This window comes from Etheostoma spectabile, chromosome 9, assembly GCF_008692095.1.
Source record: "Etheostoma spectabile isolate EspeVRDwgs_2016 chromosome 9, UIUC_Espe_1.0, whole genome shotgun sequence".
In the NCBI taxonomy this organism is placed as follows: Eukaryota; Metazoa; Chordata; class Actinopteri; order Perciformes; family Percidae; genus Etheostoma; species Etheostoma spectabile.
The window spans coordinates 10,609,682-10,623,947 of NC_045741.1; the positions used below are offsets into that span (position 1 = coordinate 10,609,682).

General features: G+C 40.8%; 2 protein-coding genes across 3 annotated transcripts; both read right to left on the reverse strand.

Moving 5' to 3' along the window:
* Window positions 1-1,230: 1,230 nt before the first annotated feature.
* Window positions 1,231-5,511, reverse strand: LOC116695542 (E3 ubiquitin-protein ligase RNF14). Its single transcript, XM_032525863.1, has 7 exons — window positions 5,134-5,511; window positions 4,666-4,796; window positions 3,566-4,534; window positions 2,647-2,725; window positions 2,353-2,550; window positions 1,692-1,864; window positions 1,231-1,561 (listed from the first exon to the last, which is right to left on the reverse strand). Exons 1-7 carry the CDS (start codon window positions 5,285-5,287, stop codon window positions 1,433-1,435), a joined length of 1,833 nt encoding a protein of 610 aa, XP_032381754.1. The 5' UTR covers window positions 5,288-5,511; the 3' UTR covers window positions 1,231-1,432.
* A 737-nt stretch (window positions 5,512-6,248) lies between these two features.
* Window positions 6,249-14,142, reverse strand: ankmy1 (ankyrin repeat and MYND domain containing 1). Of its 2 annotated transcripts, none has more exons than XM_032525862.1 (20): window positions 13,736-14,142; window positions 13,355-13,501; window positions 13,064-13,258; window positions 12,722-12,766; window positions 12,391-12,629; window positions 12,047-12,263; window positions 11,701-11,862; window positions 11,509-11,582; window positions 10,630-11,230; window positions 10,340-10,521; window positions 10,089-10,260; window positions 9,764-9,904; window positions 9,566-9,673; window positions 9,054-9,161; window positions 8,856-8,978; window positions 8,116-8,217; window positions 7,653-7,812; window positions 7,442-7,529; window positions 7,102-7,256; window positions 6,249-6,844 (listed from the first exon to the last, which is right to left on the reverse strand). In XM_032525862.1, the coding sequence occupies exons 1-20, from the start codon at window positions 13,955-13,957 to the stop codon at window positions 6,642-6,644; spliced, it is 3,444 nt and encodes a 1,147-aa protein (XP_032381753.1). In that variant the 5' UTR covers window positions 13,958-14,142; the 3' UTR covers window positions 6,249-6,641. The 2 variants fall into 2 exon arrangements, with proteins under 2 accessions (XP_032381753.1, XP_032381752.1); XM_032525861.1 differs by having other exon boundaries at window positions 10,340-10,524.
* Between the last annotated feature and the right edge of the window lie 124 nt (window positions 14,143-14,266).

The window sequence follows — 14,266 nt, forward strand, 5'->3', positions numbered from 1 at the left end:
CATGTTACACTCTTTCCAAGACTCCTTTTTAATTTTATATTCTATATTGTTTTCATACTTCACTGGGACATTGCTGAAAAAGGGCATGAGACGGGAGAGGCTCCAAGTTTTAGCCATAAAAAAGGAATATTTTATTTGGCTATAATCTGCATTTATTTTAGACACGGACATGTATATTTTTAAATATTTAAAAAAACAAATATTTCAAGTAGTTTGTTCATTAGCATGATAGTTGACGCAAGCCTTTACTTTGTAAAGTAAGAAAGAGAACCTATTGTTTAAAGTATTTTATTCCAGATGCAGGCTTTTATTTTGAAGAGTAGAAGCTCTGGGACGTATGGCACCAGGTGGGCTGAAGGAATTTTTTAGTTTGCCTATATCTGCATTTATTTTATAGACAGACATATATTTTTTTAAGTATTTTATTCATAGCATGATAGTTGACTCAAGCTTATTTTATTCCAGATGCAAGCTTTTATTTTGAAAAGTAGAAGCTCGGGGATTGCACCAGGCGGGACGGCATGAGACGGGACGGCATGACATGGGATGCTCCAGGCTGCAGCCAGCTGCAGCCATACACTCTTTGGTATTTGAGAGTGTGCCCAAGCTGTTTTGACATTCTTGTTGTTTAGCACCCTCTCCTGGTCAGGACACAGTATGACACACAGTGGGATTTCGTGAATGACCGTGAAACAATTAGTTTAGTATTCTTTAGGGCTTTTTTGTATAAATTACTTTGTTGGCCCATCTGTATCAAAATACCATTTATCTGTATCTGTATCAAAATACCATTCATCCTATAATGTTTAAGTGTACAGTTGCCATTGCATTTACTCAATTACTGAGGTAGGATACTTGTACTTAGTATTTCCATTTCATGCTACTTTATACTTCTACCCCACTTAATTAAGTAAATATGGTACTTTTTACACAACATTTGTATGAAATACAAAATATAAATTGACTAATTATGGATGATTTATTATTATCGTTTGCGCTACCTAGCAGTATATAAAGTTGTTAAAATTAGCTCCACTTTTACCAGCTGCAACAATAGGGATGTATACACATTAATGCATCACTGAATATTACCCAATAATATAATATTCTGAAATCAGACATCTTGCATGATAAGTACTTTGACACTGTTGCATTGCTAGTTTTACTTTGCTAAAATATTTAAGTACTTCTTTCACTACTGACAGATTTAAAATGTGTTGGGGTTACAAGTATATTCTCCACATTATTTATGTTTGCCTTTTTTTTTCCGTAAAACCCACATTTATGTGCATTGTCAAGTATTTGTTAAAAGTGCATTAAAAAATCTAACCAATTCAAACACAGCATACCATGTGCAACATTTGTTTACTGCATTCCCTCCATAGCTGGTGGCCAGTGGCTGGTAGTAAAGGTAGCTGAAGCACCAGCAGCACTAGCTGTATTGGCAGCTAGGACTGCCCACAAAGTGTCTGATTGAACCACTTCCTAGTTTGGAGAGGCAGATCCAGCAGAAGGGCTGTCCACACTTAGAGCACATCATCATGTTACATCCACTGTCCTTCTACAACACACAAATGCATTAGCAAAGATACAGTCAGAACTTTACAGCATAATAAAAGTGTCAGTAAACATGTCTGTTTTCATGAGTTCATGTGTGCAAATAAGTTGCCAATAGGTAAATAACTGAATACCTCTATTCTGCAGAAGCATTGAGGACAGTACTTGCTATTGGATTCTATCCAGTGTTCACTCAGTAAGTCCTCCGTGGTGCTCCGCATTCTACTTTGGCCGTATCTGCTCTCCAAGAGGCTTTGCCTCTGTTTACTTCCACTGGCATAGTCGTCCAACAGAGCCCTTAGCCCCTCTGAGACACACACACACAGCAAAACAGAGCACTGTTTCAGGTACGCATCCAGAAACATCTGCATCCACACAAACCAGTGGTGGGATGTAACTAAGTACATTTATTCAAGTACAAATGTAAGGTACTTGTACTTAAGTCTTTTCTTATCATTACACTATATACTGTACTTTTACTCAGCTACATTTCAGAGGTAAATTACATTACATTATTACATCATATATACATCATTCAGCTGACGGTTTTATCCAGAGCGACTTACAATTGCTATATGCTGTATGTCAGAGGTCACACGCCTCTGGAGCAACTAGGGGTTAAGTGTCTTGCTCAGGGACACATTGGTTGATGTACCACAGTGGGAATCAAACCCAGGTCTCCTACATCAAAGACATGTGTCATATCCACTGCACCATCACCACCCCCAAAAACATAGAAATAACTACAGTTATTTGACAACACACACACACACACACACACACACACTTGTGTACCTTGTGACTGTGGCAGGTCTGCAATGGCTTGCATTTCCGTGTCCATGTTCCTCTTTGTCCAACAGTCACCTGTTCCATGGTAGGTCTTCTTGCAGGTGACACAGAAGGCGAAGCTGCAAACAGAGCACATAGCTGCAGTGCTGGATTTATCAAAGATAACGGCTGAACCACAGGTACGCCGAGGACAGTACAACACATCTATGAGGAGGAGAAAAAAGAGACATAAGAAGAGACTCTTCCATGAATGCAATGTATACATCCTACAAGAATTACAAGAATATAAGGGAAACACACCAGCCATGCAGTCCAGAGTTGACTGCAGCAGGAGACGATCATAGCGGCTAAACAGCTCCTCCCCTGCGAGACGCCTTACCTACCAAACAGGGAAAATCGGCGAAGTGTGTGTCAAGGAAGTCATGTCATTTAAATTACAGTAAAATGCAAGTGATTTATTTTTGCTATTAAATAGCTGTGTCTTTTGTTGAGCTATACTGAAATATCGACTGATATTATTGCAGATATTGGTATTGGTTTACATCTGCAAACATGCATAAGTAACAAGAAATTTCATGTCAGAACTACATACAGTATGTAGAAGTTTAGAAAACGTATTGCCGTTATATAGTTTGTCACCAGAAATCACATTTGCATCTTCAGTGTTGGAACTTAACTCATTTAATAATACATTTAATAATAACTGTACTGAAGTACAGTTTTGAAGCAATTTAGCATTTCCATTTAATGCTACTTTATACTTTTAGTCCACTACATTTAAAAGAAAAAATCTATATTTTTGATTTCACTATACTTATTTAAACAGCTAGAGTTAACTAGTGACTTTACAAATTCAAAACAATTATACAAAATTTTCTGACAAAATATGATGCTGTTATATAAGAAAAATGCCCGACACAATATATAAAGTTGCTAAATTGTGCTTCAGCTCACCTGCAGCATTAAAACACTACTAACATATTAATGCTTTAACAATAATAAAATAAAATGATATAAACTCTATTTTGTGTATTGAGTACCTAACGATTATACTATGCTTATGTACTCAAATTTTTAGTGTTGCTACTTAAGTAAAGGACATAAATACTTCTAGATGTTTTGTTTTAAGCATCCCAAAACCTCAAAACACAAGAAAGACATTTGAAGAGAAGCTGTAGTTGGGAGAGAGAACATACACATAGATAGGTCGGGACTGTACCTGTGCAGGTGTAGGGGTGGCAGAGCAGTCTGCCTCAGGACAGGTGACAGCCCGGACGTTCCCCTCTGTTATCTGGAGCTTACAGAACTCGGCAAGACAGGCCTTGCAGAAGATGTGGCCACAGTCGGGCAACTGCACACAATCCGAACCGAGCCAGCCCACAAAACACACACCACAGTCAAACACTGTGCTGGCAAACGCTTTCTTTTTCTGAGCCACATTATAGCTCAAGAGTTGGTACAGAAGAGTTTGTGAGGGAGTTTGGGAAAGACCAGGGAACGTTTGGGTTTCATTATGAGGGGATTCTCTGGGGTCGATTGGCAGAGAAGCAGCCCCTTGTTCACTTTGATCCTGTGGGTCTGAGGAGCTAGAGGGAAGTATTAATGAGACTGAAACATCCCCTTTCTTTAAGAAATCTTCCTGGCCACTTTGCTCGGACTGGGCAAATGGAAGACGCTTCAACCTGCCTTCTGCTGAGTACAGATCCTTCTCTAAGTCAGCCTTGAACTCGGGGGTCTGGAGGATCTGTTCAGCCTCCCTCGTGTCTGAGCCTGAGGCCTGTGCAATATGGTTGGAATCATTAGAAGTGTTTTGGATCAATGCCACAGCTCCATGAGAGTCTGAGATTGAAGGATCGTGGCCATTAGCAAGAATCACTATCGGATGCTCAACTTCTAACGATGGTGCAGGGAGGTCTGGTTTACATGCATTTAAGACATTACAACTTTTGCTATCTGTGGGTCCTGTCTTTGGAGTGTGTTGATTATTTTGGGGTTCAGAGTGTGCAGCATTTAAGGAGTCCTGGCTATTGTACTGGGTGCTGTGTTCATCAGAGGGGAGCTCCAAAAGAGAATGGATGTCCAAAAACCTTAGGGCATCTTCTTTGAGAAACTGTACCCACGAGAAGAGCACCACAGCACCCCCGGTGGCCTGGTAGAGATCAGTGAGCTGAGCACTCAGTACAGCGAGCTGTGGGAGGTGATGGCAAATAGACTGATGTAATCTTTGTTGAACCTCTGCAATCTGCATTCATTTTGCCTGACAGGTTGTAAATGTGACTCATATTGTTTTAATTGAGCCTCATGGCTTCTACTGGTTACCTGAGTGTGTGTCAGCCAGCTGCAGGTGAGGGTGAAGGAGGGAGGGGAGGCGGATGGGTAGTCCTCAGGGAGTTCAAAGGTCAGTAGCAGAGGTGGAAGGAATGATAACTCATACTGCCTCAGCGTTTCACCTAAGGAAAAAAAGGGGGGAAAAACAGTATGACACAACATAAGTACAGTATGTTAAATATTCAATACTTAAAGACACATTCCTGGTTTAGTCATTGTTTCTCTTGCTTTTATACAGCCTGTGGGGACACTGAATTTATTCAGACATAAAACTTCATTTCAGTCGACTGTTAGGCCTATTGTTTGACTTTCTGGACATTCGCATCCGTGACACATTTTCCTTTTTTTATTCAATGAGTAGTTTTCCATGAAAAGCAAATTGACAAGACATGTTTTCCGAGTCAACACAATCTACACCCTTCTGTTCATATCAATATAATATTTCTACAACCGGCTTACCTTCTTTCAGAGCCACAATAAAGTCTGAAGGCAGCTCAACAGATACTCGAATTTCTCCAGCAGACTTCGAGTCATCCCGGACGAACTCCTCCGAATCAAAGATACTTCGGAAGGCGAGCAGTTCGTCTTCCTGTTCCTCCATGTCCGCATTCATAGCTCCAGCTCCAGTCACGAGAAGGATCTGAATAATTCGTTTCCTGCTGAAGTTTAGTAGACGTCTGGAATTGCAGTTATTTCGGTTGCTTTGTCTCTTTGAACAATAATTGAAAGTCTTAGTACAACAAAAAAAGCTTGTTTAATTGTCGGTGTAATGACAGCGTGTCGTTACGCCAGCCTGCTCCGGTCCACGGTTGCCCGTCCAGTCTGTTGACTCATAGGTATATAGGGCGCAAGATACAGGAGCAAGCTCACCCTGTGCTGCTGCTATGATTATGTAAAATCTATGTGCAAAACAGGCATTAGGTCATTTACGGTAACCATGTTAAACACGCTTTTCTTTGCACGAATAGCCATCATATAATACCGTAACGACCATTTGGAAAAGATATTCAAACAAAAATAGATTTATTTGACGTCTGTATTTACTTTACTTATTATATTTATAGTAGACTACTTTGCTTGAGTAGCCTATTTTCATTTCATGTTACATACTTAAATACATTTCAAAAGGAAATACATATATTTGACAGTTGTAGTTATAGTTACCTTTCTGATTAAGATTTTAATTCTTTTAATTTCATTCTTTTGTCCATATGGAGGGGCCCAACCCCTAGGTTGGGGACCACTGTATATCATTATAACACAGTAAAAAAACAATATATAAAGTTGTTGAAACTCACTCCAACATGACCGGCTACAGAATAGTAAAACGCTGCTTGCACATTGTTGTATAATCTAAAAATGTCCTATATGATATCAGTCACAGGGTACTTCTTATGCAGAACAAGTACTTTATGTCCAATTTACTTTTAATACTGTACTTTTATTTCAATGAAATGGCTGATGAAGACCACAAGATGCAATTGAAAACTATGAAAAAGTGGAACTTGAGTTAATATTTTTGTCGTACTTGTTCTTATTCATTCAAAAATCAACCAGAGGATAATATGAAAATAAAGATCAACAAAAGTAATAGCTTTAGTCAGAACGTTTAAATATAAAAGAAGTCATATGTACAAATCTGGTACTTGAAAATATGTAAATTCAGCCATTCACTGTACTGTGGCAATAGACAGATAGGGAGAAACATTATATATATATATATATATATATATATATATATATATATATATATATATATCATAATACTATAACTGATGATTCCAAATCTACATGTATAAATACGCCAAAGAAAAATTATTATGGGACAAAATAATGTCAGCATCATTTAACCCAATATTTACAGACTCAGAGAAAGAAATGATGTAACAGAAGTGCATTGCAGTATTAGGTAGATAAAGTTGTACTCCATCTGTTATGTATGTAAGTATGCAAAATGTTAGTATACATCAGTTGCAGCTGTAGTTTTCCTTCAGGTTGACTTGGCTCTCCAATACCTTCTCTGCCATGCTCAAGGGCTTGGGTGCCCTTTGGGATTTCAACTTGATGCTCAAGGGCCTGGAGACGGTTTTGGATTTCAACATGGCAGTCAAGGGCCTGGGACCTTTTGGGGATTTAAACACAACACTCTTCTGGATGCCATCAGCAGATGCTGGATTAAGAAAGACAAACAGACAAAGTATTTACATGCTCTGTTCATCTAAAAGATAAAACCAAATTAGTATTTCCCAGATATTGTACATCATCATGACTTTATCCTACAGATATCACAGATTCAAAACACTATGACAAAGTTATGCGTTGTCATTTTATTAAAAGCTTATTTGAGCTTTGGGGCTCCCGGGGTAGGGTTTGGGGCTGGTGCTATTTGGTTTGTTGGGTTGGAGATGGAGAGGCCCTATTTCCCACCTGACACCTGGATACACTCTTCCTTGTGTCTTTCATTCCATGCTTTTAGTTTGCAGGTCCTGGAGCAGTAAAAGACCTTGTGGCAGCGGCTACAAACGGTCAGCTTCACGGACGCCGAGCGACCACAATGATAGCAGAACCTAAACGCTGGTTTCCTAAGAAGAGATTCACACACACAGAGTTGGAAATGGAAACCTTTCTGTTTCCTTATTTTGCCTTTGAGCTCTCAGACAAAACTGTTGATTTGAAGTTGAACAGAGTACACATTCGAATGACACGGATTAGAAAAAAGAGGGACAATTTGAACATGGATGTGTGCCAATTGTGAGTGTATAAGTACCTGAGTTTTTCTGTTATGGTTGATAGACTTTCACAGCCGGGGAGGGGCACGTTTGAGGAAATGGCACCTTCTCCCGTGATACTAGTACCTGTTACATAAATACAGTACAGACATACCCACACTATGATTCACAGCCATACTCAAAACAAAAATGAATACATATAGAGTAAATATTATTTGCCTTAAAAGAATACAAATACACTGTACTGACTATTTGACGTATGGTTTTGTTCTCTCTCTAAATTCTCCCTCTGGCAAGCAGTCTCTCTCAGCAGATCTCCCATCATGCTAAGCAGCTGGCGCCGTGCTTTGAATGTTTCCCTCTCACGCATGTTCAGAGCATGGAAGGGAGTGTTGGCAATACGAAAGTCCTAGATAGTGAAATACAGACAGATATTTAGGTTAAATTATACAAAAAGGATTTAACTCCTGAATCTTTTCTGTATAAAAGATTGGCATACATGAAGGGGGGGGGGCAAAATATTAGAAACACCAGTCAAAATAAAGGAGTCCAGTACAACTCAAACACTAGCTATGGCTTTAAAAAATAACCACAAAGTTGAATCAAAAACTCTCTGACACAGTCTCCACAAAAGTAAATCCAAAGACATGATTTATTGCAAGGTTTTTGTATTTGACGGAATTCAACTAAAATGTGTACAGTGATGTGTTACCTGGTTGAAAAAGCAGTGTGCATAGTCGACTGCGGTTCCCACAACATCACCCATCGTAACCGGCATCAAGATGTCGGCACCAGCCTTAGCCAACATATCCAACTACATCAGAGACACATTACACACAATATTAACCACACACACACACACACAGTTGTGTCTGCCTATCTTTGTGGGGACCAGTCATTGAATAATGCATTCCTAGCCCCTACCCTAACCTTACCCATCAAACCTAAATGCCTAACCCTCACCCTCACCCTAACCCTAACCATAACCTAACTCTAACCCTACTCCTAAAACCAAGTCTTAGTCCTCAAAAAGCCCTTTAACAGTATGGGGACCAGCATTTTGGTCCCCACAAACACTCAGGTCCCCATAAGTATACTGTTTTCACAATTTTTGGTCCCCAAATGTAGCTATACCTAGACACACACACACACACACACACACACACACACACACACACACACACACACACACACACACCCACACACACACCCACACACACACCACACCACACACACACACACAACACCACACACACACACACACACACACACAATGAAAATAAACAGTCAACACTGTCAATTTACCAGGCAGCTACATGTTGGAAATGTATAAATGCATGACAAACGTCACTGGAAAAGTCATGAAAAGTGGTTATCGGGTGAATACCCATCCATTAAACACTCTCATCTACACATATGTGTATATATGTGTATGTGTGCTTGTGTGCATACCAGCTTAGCTCTGTTACCACCTAAGTGGTAGTTAACGTTGGCAAGAGCACAGAGGGCGCTGCCCACCCTGCGGCCTAAGGGGATGTTGGGATTTGCACCTCCATTCAACAGCTCCTCCACTGCCTGGACAGCAAAAAGCAACAGGTTCAGAGCAAGGTTCAGTGTGTGTGTTCGTGAGTGAGTGAGTGTGTGATCTACCAGGTCGTTCCCACTTGCTATAGCCAGGGAGAGAGGTGAGTGTCCACTCCAGATGTGGTCTGTGCTGGCTCGGTGGGAAAGCAGGAGGGCTACCACCTTGCTGGCATTCTGCAAAAACAAACACGGAAGTCCTTTACATGGAACACAGTATTATTAAACCTCATGGTATTTGTGATTTTCTGTCTTGTTATAAATAACCTGCAAAGGAAACAGCCATGCACAGTTTTGTATTAGCAGTAAAAATATAAAATGTCTTCTTAGCCATTGTATTTAACCAGTAACAATAAAAGCCCTTCTGTTGAACGTAAAATAAACTTAACAACAAATTGTTTGAATTCTGTGTGTATTTTTGGGTGTAACATGTTTCCTTTGTCATTCTGAGACACTGGGTAAATATATATTAGTATGATCATTATCCTCTCTGCAACATGCCACAGACTAGAACAGTCAATAGCAACATGTTTTATCTGTGATGGTATGTATAGGTCTGAGCATGTGCAGTATGTACTGACCCGGTAGTCACCGTCTCTCTGGCAGGCCACGTGCAGGGCTGTTTGGCCTCCTTCTTTAAGATTTGGGTTCCCATTGGTGCTCAGTGGTTCCTGAGCTTTCATGAAAATCTGTAAAAAAACAACAACAAAAAAAAGACCTCAAAATAAAACTTAATTCTTACCAGACTTGAGAATGTTGAAGAAAATAATTACACTCACCTTATCCGGTTCATAGATTTCGTTCTGGTTGCTTGCCTTTGCGTCCGGGTCAGTGACCGAGTGGAGCAGCAACTCAGTGATTATGGGACCTGCTGGACCTGGCAGTGCTGCAGCTACATGTAGGGGATACAGACCTTTTTGCTACAAAAAAGAGAAGGGTAATTTTATGGTTCATTTGTGGAAATGAAACATAGATGTTCAAATTTTTTTGTTGTCTTTATGGATCTTGTTTAAGGTTTTGAGGGATCACTGTTCTGTGTGGCTCAACAAAGGTGTATTGTGTGACATTACTAAAAAAGCAACAGAGGGGAAAAAAGAATTCTACCTCAGGTGGAAGGGGAATGTCAGTGCGAGCTCCACACAGCAGCAGTCTCCGGACGGCCTCAGAGTCAGCCGCCAAAATGGCTAAAAAGAGGACCAGCATGGGGATCCTGGATGCGTTGGGGTCAGCTCCCCGTTCCAATAACAGCTTCAAGGTGTTCAAACGAACACGATGTCTGGTCAGAAAGACGCAACACAAAGAAAATCAGTTTAATCAGAACATAGCGAAAGGGCACAAGAAAACAGATGACTTACTCAGTTTTCATGGCAGCCATTTTGCGCACAGTCCCTTGTGTGTCAGAGCGTTGAGAGATCCCCGTGCGACTCAGTGCTTCAGCTGAGCGCTGCATCACTTCCTCTGTGACCTGGATGTTATAGCTGCTGACGGAGCAGGCGGAGTCAAAAGCCGTGTTTTGGTTCAATTCTTTGTCTTTGCCCTGCTGCAGACGGAGTTGACAGATAGAGACAGAGTTAAGTAGACAACATTAGGTTCAAACAACTTAACAAAACAAACTATAATAGTCTGGGATCTCTGTTCTTTGTACCTGAACTCTTCCTGCTGCCTTAGCTTGACATTCCTTCCACTGCACACTGCCCAGTGCGATGTGACCATCATACACCTGAATGAAGCGCTCCACACCAGGCATGTCCTTACGTCCTCTGTCTTCTCTCTCCTTCATATCCCCTTCACGATTATTCCAGACTCTCTTATCCACATCTTCCTCATCCTCCCCGCTCACCTCCATATTCTCTTTCCTTGACTCTGTTTCTCTTCTCACACCAAGATCAGCATCTTCCTCGCTCTTCCTTAATTCTCCTTCCTTCCCTTTCACCTCACTTTCTTCATTTTCCCACGTTTGATCACATCTGCTCTCTATCTCTCTTTCTTCCGCTTTGTTCTCATTCTCATCTTCCCTGCTGCTCCTTTCTTCTCTCTCTCTAACATTTCCCTCTCTCTCTGTCTCCTTGCAGTCTCTCTCCTCTCCTTCTACCTCTTTCTCTTTTCTCTCCTCCTCCTGTAGGTGTTTAGTGTCTGCAGGAGTCTCAGGTTCATTCAGGCCAGGCCAGCGCTCAGTGATGAGCTCACTGTTAAGAGACACTTTACAGCTGTGATGTAAGATGTGCTCTGTTAGTTCTTCTGTTGTCCTGGAAATGCCAAAATAAATATGGAACTTAAATAAACTTGTTTTAGAGAAATACATCGTCAAAGTAAGGTTACACCGTAGGGAGTGACACATCTATGAATATGACATTAGCAAGACCATTATCAGTGACCTTTTTTTGGCTGTGCGTAAGAGGATATACAATATATACAGTTTCTCCTGATTGATATGTGAGAGAGGTGATATCAGCTACTGGTGAGTCAGATAGGTGAATAGTTGTTCAGGGTTGTGTTATTGCTCTGAGGTCTGTAGTTGTTAAACCTGGGTGTGTCTGTAGTGAAGTCCACTTGGTTGATCTGGGGACTGTTCCCACCTACAGATGTAGACCTCAAAACCTGACAACACAATACAGTGCAATTTGTTTCTTTTGAATTGTCTGTACAAAACACAGTTTCATATGTGTGGACTACAAATCTAGAGTTGATGAGGAAACTACATTAGGTAGAATCTTACTTGAGCTTTGGCAGGTGGTTCAGCCAAAGTGGTGCACAGAGACTGAAAAGGGTAGTAGAGGACATGACACCCAGCCAGGGCAGACATGCCTTCACAATTCAACTTGTCAATATCGGCCCCCATATCTAACAACAGCTGGATAACATCATTATTGCAGTTTACCTGAAAGGAACAAGAAACAAAATGAAACAGTCAGAGAGACACACATGACACTTTTATTTATTTGTCCTTTTTTGCTGTAATTGATGAAATTGTAAAAAAAGAAAAAAACATTCTGAAACCTGGCTTGGATAACAATCAAATAGAAAAAAATAAAATCTGAATAAATTAATAAATAATGTGTTACTGTGGCAGCGATCAGCGCAGTGTGTCCCTGTGAATCTGCTACATCAGGGTGGACCAAACGAGTCTGGAGGATCTGTAACACAGCCGGCAGGTCCCCTCGGGAGGCGTGCTGGATCAACAACTCTGAACTAACTTCCAAAGGCCCTTTAGGACCAAAACCTTCCCTGTTCAGAGAGAGAACAGCTGCCACGTCCCAGCCCACATTTTCAGCCTGTAGTCTGAGACACACACAAATACATACATATCAGCAAACATATTATTTCAGTTTACTCACAAAACTGTACCTGTATATGATATGTTTGTCTTGTTATTTTACTCAATACAAAATGTTGACGTATGTCTAACCTATGTCTGTGTATGTGAGCCTGCATGCGGGCCTGTAAGGGCAGGGTGGAGAGTGGGTCTCGCTCATAGCCTTTGTGCTGATAAGCTTCTGGCTTCCACAGCTCGCCATAGAAGTGTTGATCCAGCTCTCTTCTTCGGCCAGGGGGCAGCGGCAAGTGGTCACCATCTGTTGAGTAACTCTCCATGCCGGGGGGAAGAATAAAAACATCATCTGAGAGCAGATCTCTTTCTGTATCCACCTGAGGAGGATGGGGAATTTTTTTTTGGTATTAATTGATCTGTTTTGAGTTAAGTCACAAAGATCATATAGTTCATAGTAGCAGTAGTTTACCTCAGAGTCTGTCCTGGCTTCTGTCTGTAAACCACTAGTGGAAGGCTAGTAAGAGGAGGAGAGGAGCAGAGAGGTCAGTTAAGAATATTTTAAAAATGTATATATATGGGACATCATTTACAATAATTTGTTTGTGAAACACATATATGGGGAGTGTGGGGGGGGGGGGGATTTGAAATAAATCAGTAGAGCTAAACAATAACAACAACAAATACAATGATTTAGTGTCTTACAGACATGTTTTGTTTGACATGTTAATAGCTTGGTTTTAAAAAACAATAACATTTTTAACTAAATATATGTATTAAAAAGAATATGTTTTAGCCTGTGGTTAGCATGTACCTTAGTCAGGGGATCTGTCATGGCAGCTGGGTCCATATAGGCAGCATATTCAGGAAAGTTCCTAAGGCTAAAGCCCTCTTCATCAGACGTACAGAGCCTAAGCAGGCGCTCCTGGAGCCACAGACCCACATCCATACGCCCATCTGGATAACTAACCACACCTGGACCAAACCTCTGGTCAGCATGGTACAAACCCTGAGAGGTGGAGAGAGGTTCAATGTATTACTGATATTTAAAAACAAAACAAAAACCTATCAAAATGCCTGGCATCCACCCAGTCATCCACTTTACCTGAAAGATGGCTCCGTCAGGGAACAATTGTTGTCCGTATCCTTCCTGTCTGTTGAGGTAGAACTTGCCAGTGAACTTGTGGCCTGTGGGCCAACAGTACAATCCATCCCCATGTCTGTAGTCTTTATAGAAAGAGCCCTCATAGAACTACACAAAGGAACAGACAGGAACATCAAATAGTGACTTTCTTTATCTCCACGAAAAACTGACTGGAGACAGTAAAACATGTTTTGTCACACACAAAATACCATAACAGAACAGTGTTTTATTCCTAAAAATGAATTGATCTAGCTAACTTTAGGGTTAACTCTAGCTGACCTAACCTAGAAAAGGCATTTTTCCTGATTCTTTTTCATGTTCATTTAAAATAGCTAAAGCTACCTCTCCATTTTTCCAGGTGTACTTCCCTCTGCCGTGTTTGAACCCGTTCACATATTCTCCCTCATATCTGGATCCGTCAGGCCACTCCTGAACACCAAGCCCTTTCAGTCTCTCTTCCCCGCTTTGAGGTCCTCTGTGGTCGTCGCTTTCTCCCCCTGCCGCCGGCTCCGTACCTCCTTGCCCCGGTGCTGCCGCTACACCTTTGCAGGTCGACAGCAGCATTTTACCCAGGGCGTATCCTCTCTGAAGATTGTACACCTAATTTCATTTGAGCTCAACAACAACGAGCTTTGAGTTAAGTTACAGGAACGAGAAAACTTCAGCTAGGTAGCTAGCTCGTTAGCTGTCAAAAGTCAGATTTGAGTTTTGACTTTGCTGTAAGCAGCGGTTGTCATGTCAACAGTGGAATCTACGGGTGAAGGAGTTTCTACGCATGCGCATCCGAAAAGGGTGTCCTAGAAGTTAAAACACTTAATTTTTTGTTTTAAGTTTAATTCTCGTTAATATATATATATATATATATATATATAT

Excerpts from the sequence above, each read along its gene's own strand:
- LOC116695542 (XM_032525863.1), bottom strand. The coding sequence starts at position 5,287 with ATGAATGCGGACATGGAGGAACAGGAAGACGAACTGCTCGCCTTCCGA. Across the intron at positions 4,797-5,133 it reads TATTGTGGCTCTGAAAGAAG|GTGAAACGCTGAGGCAGTAT; the intron begins GTAAGCCGGTTG and ends TTTTTTCCTTAG. Across the intron at positions 4,535-4,665 it reads GCTGGCTGACACACACTCAG|CTCGCTGTACTGAGTGCTCA; the intron begins GTAACCAGTAGA and ends CACCTCCCACAG.
- ankmy1 (XM_032525861.1), bottom strand. The coding sequence starts at position 13,957 with ATGCTGCTGTCGACCTGCAAAGGTGTAGCGGCAGCACCGGGGCAAGGA. Across the intron at positions 13,502-13,735 it reads ACACCTGGAAAAATGGAGAG|TTCTATGAGGGCTCTTTCTA; the intron begins GTAGCTTTAGCT and ends TCCTTTGTGTAG. Across the intron at positions 11,231-11,508 it reads TTCACTACAGACACACCCAG|GACAACAGAAGAACTAACAG; the intron begins GTTTAACAACTA and ends TGGCATTTCCAG.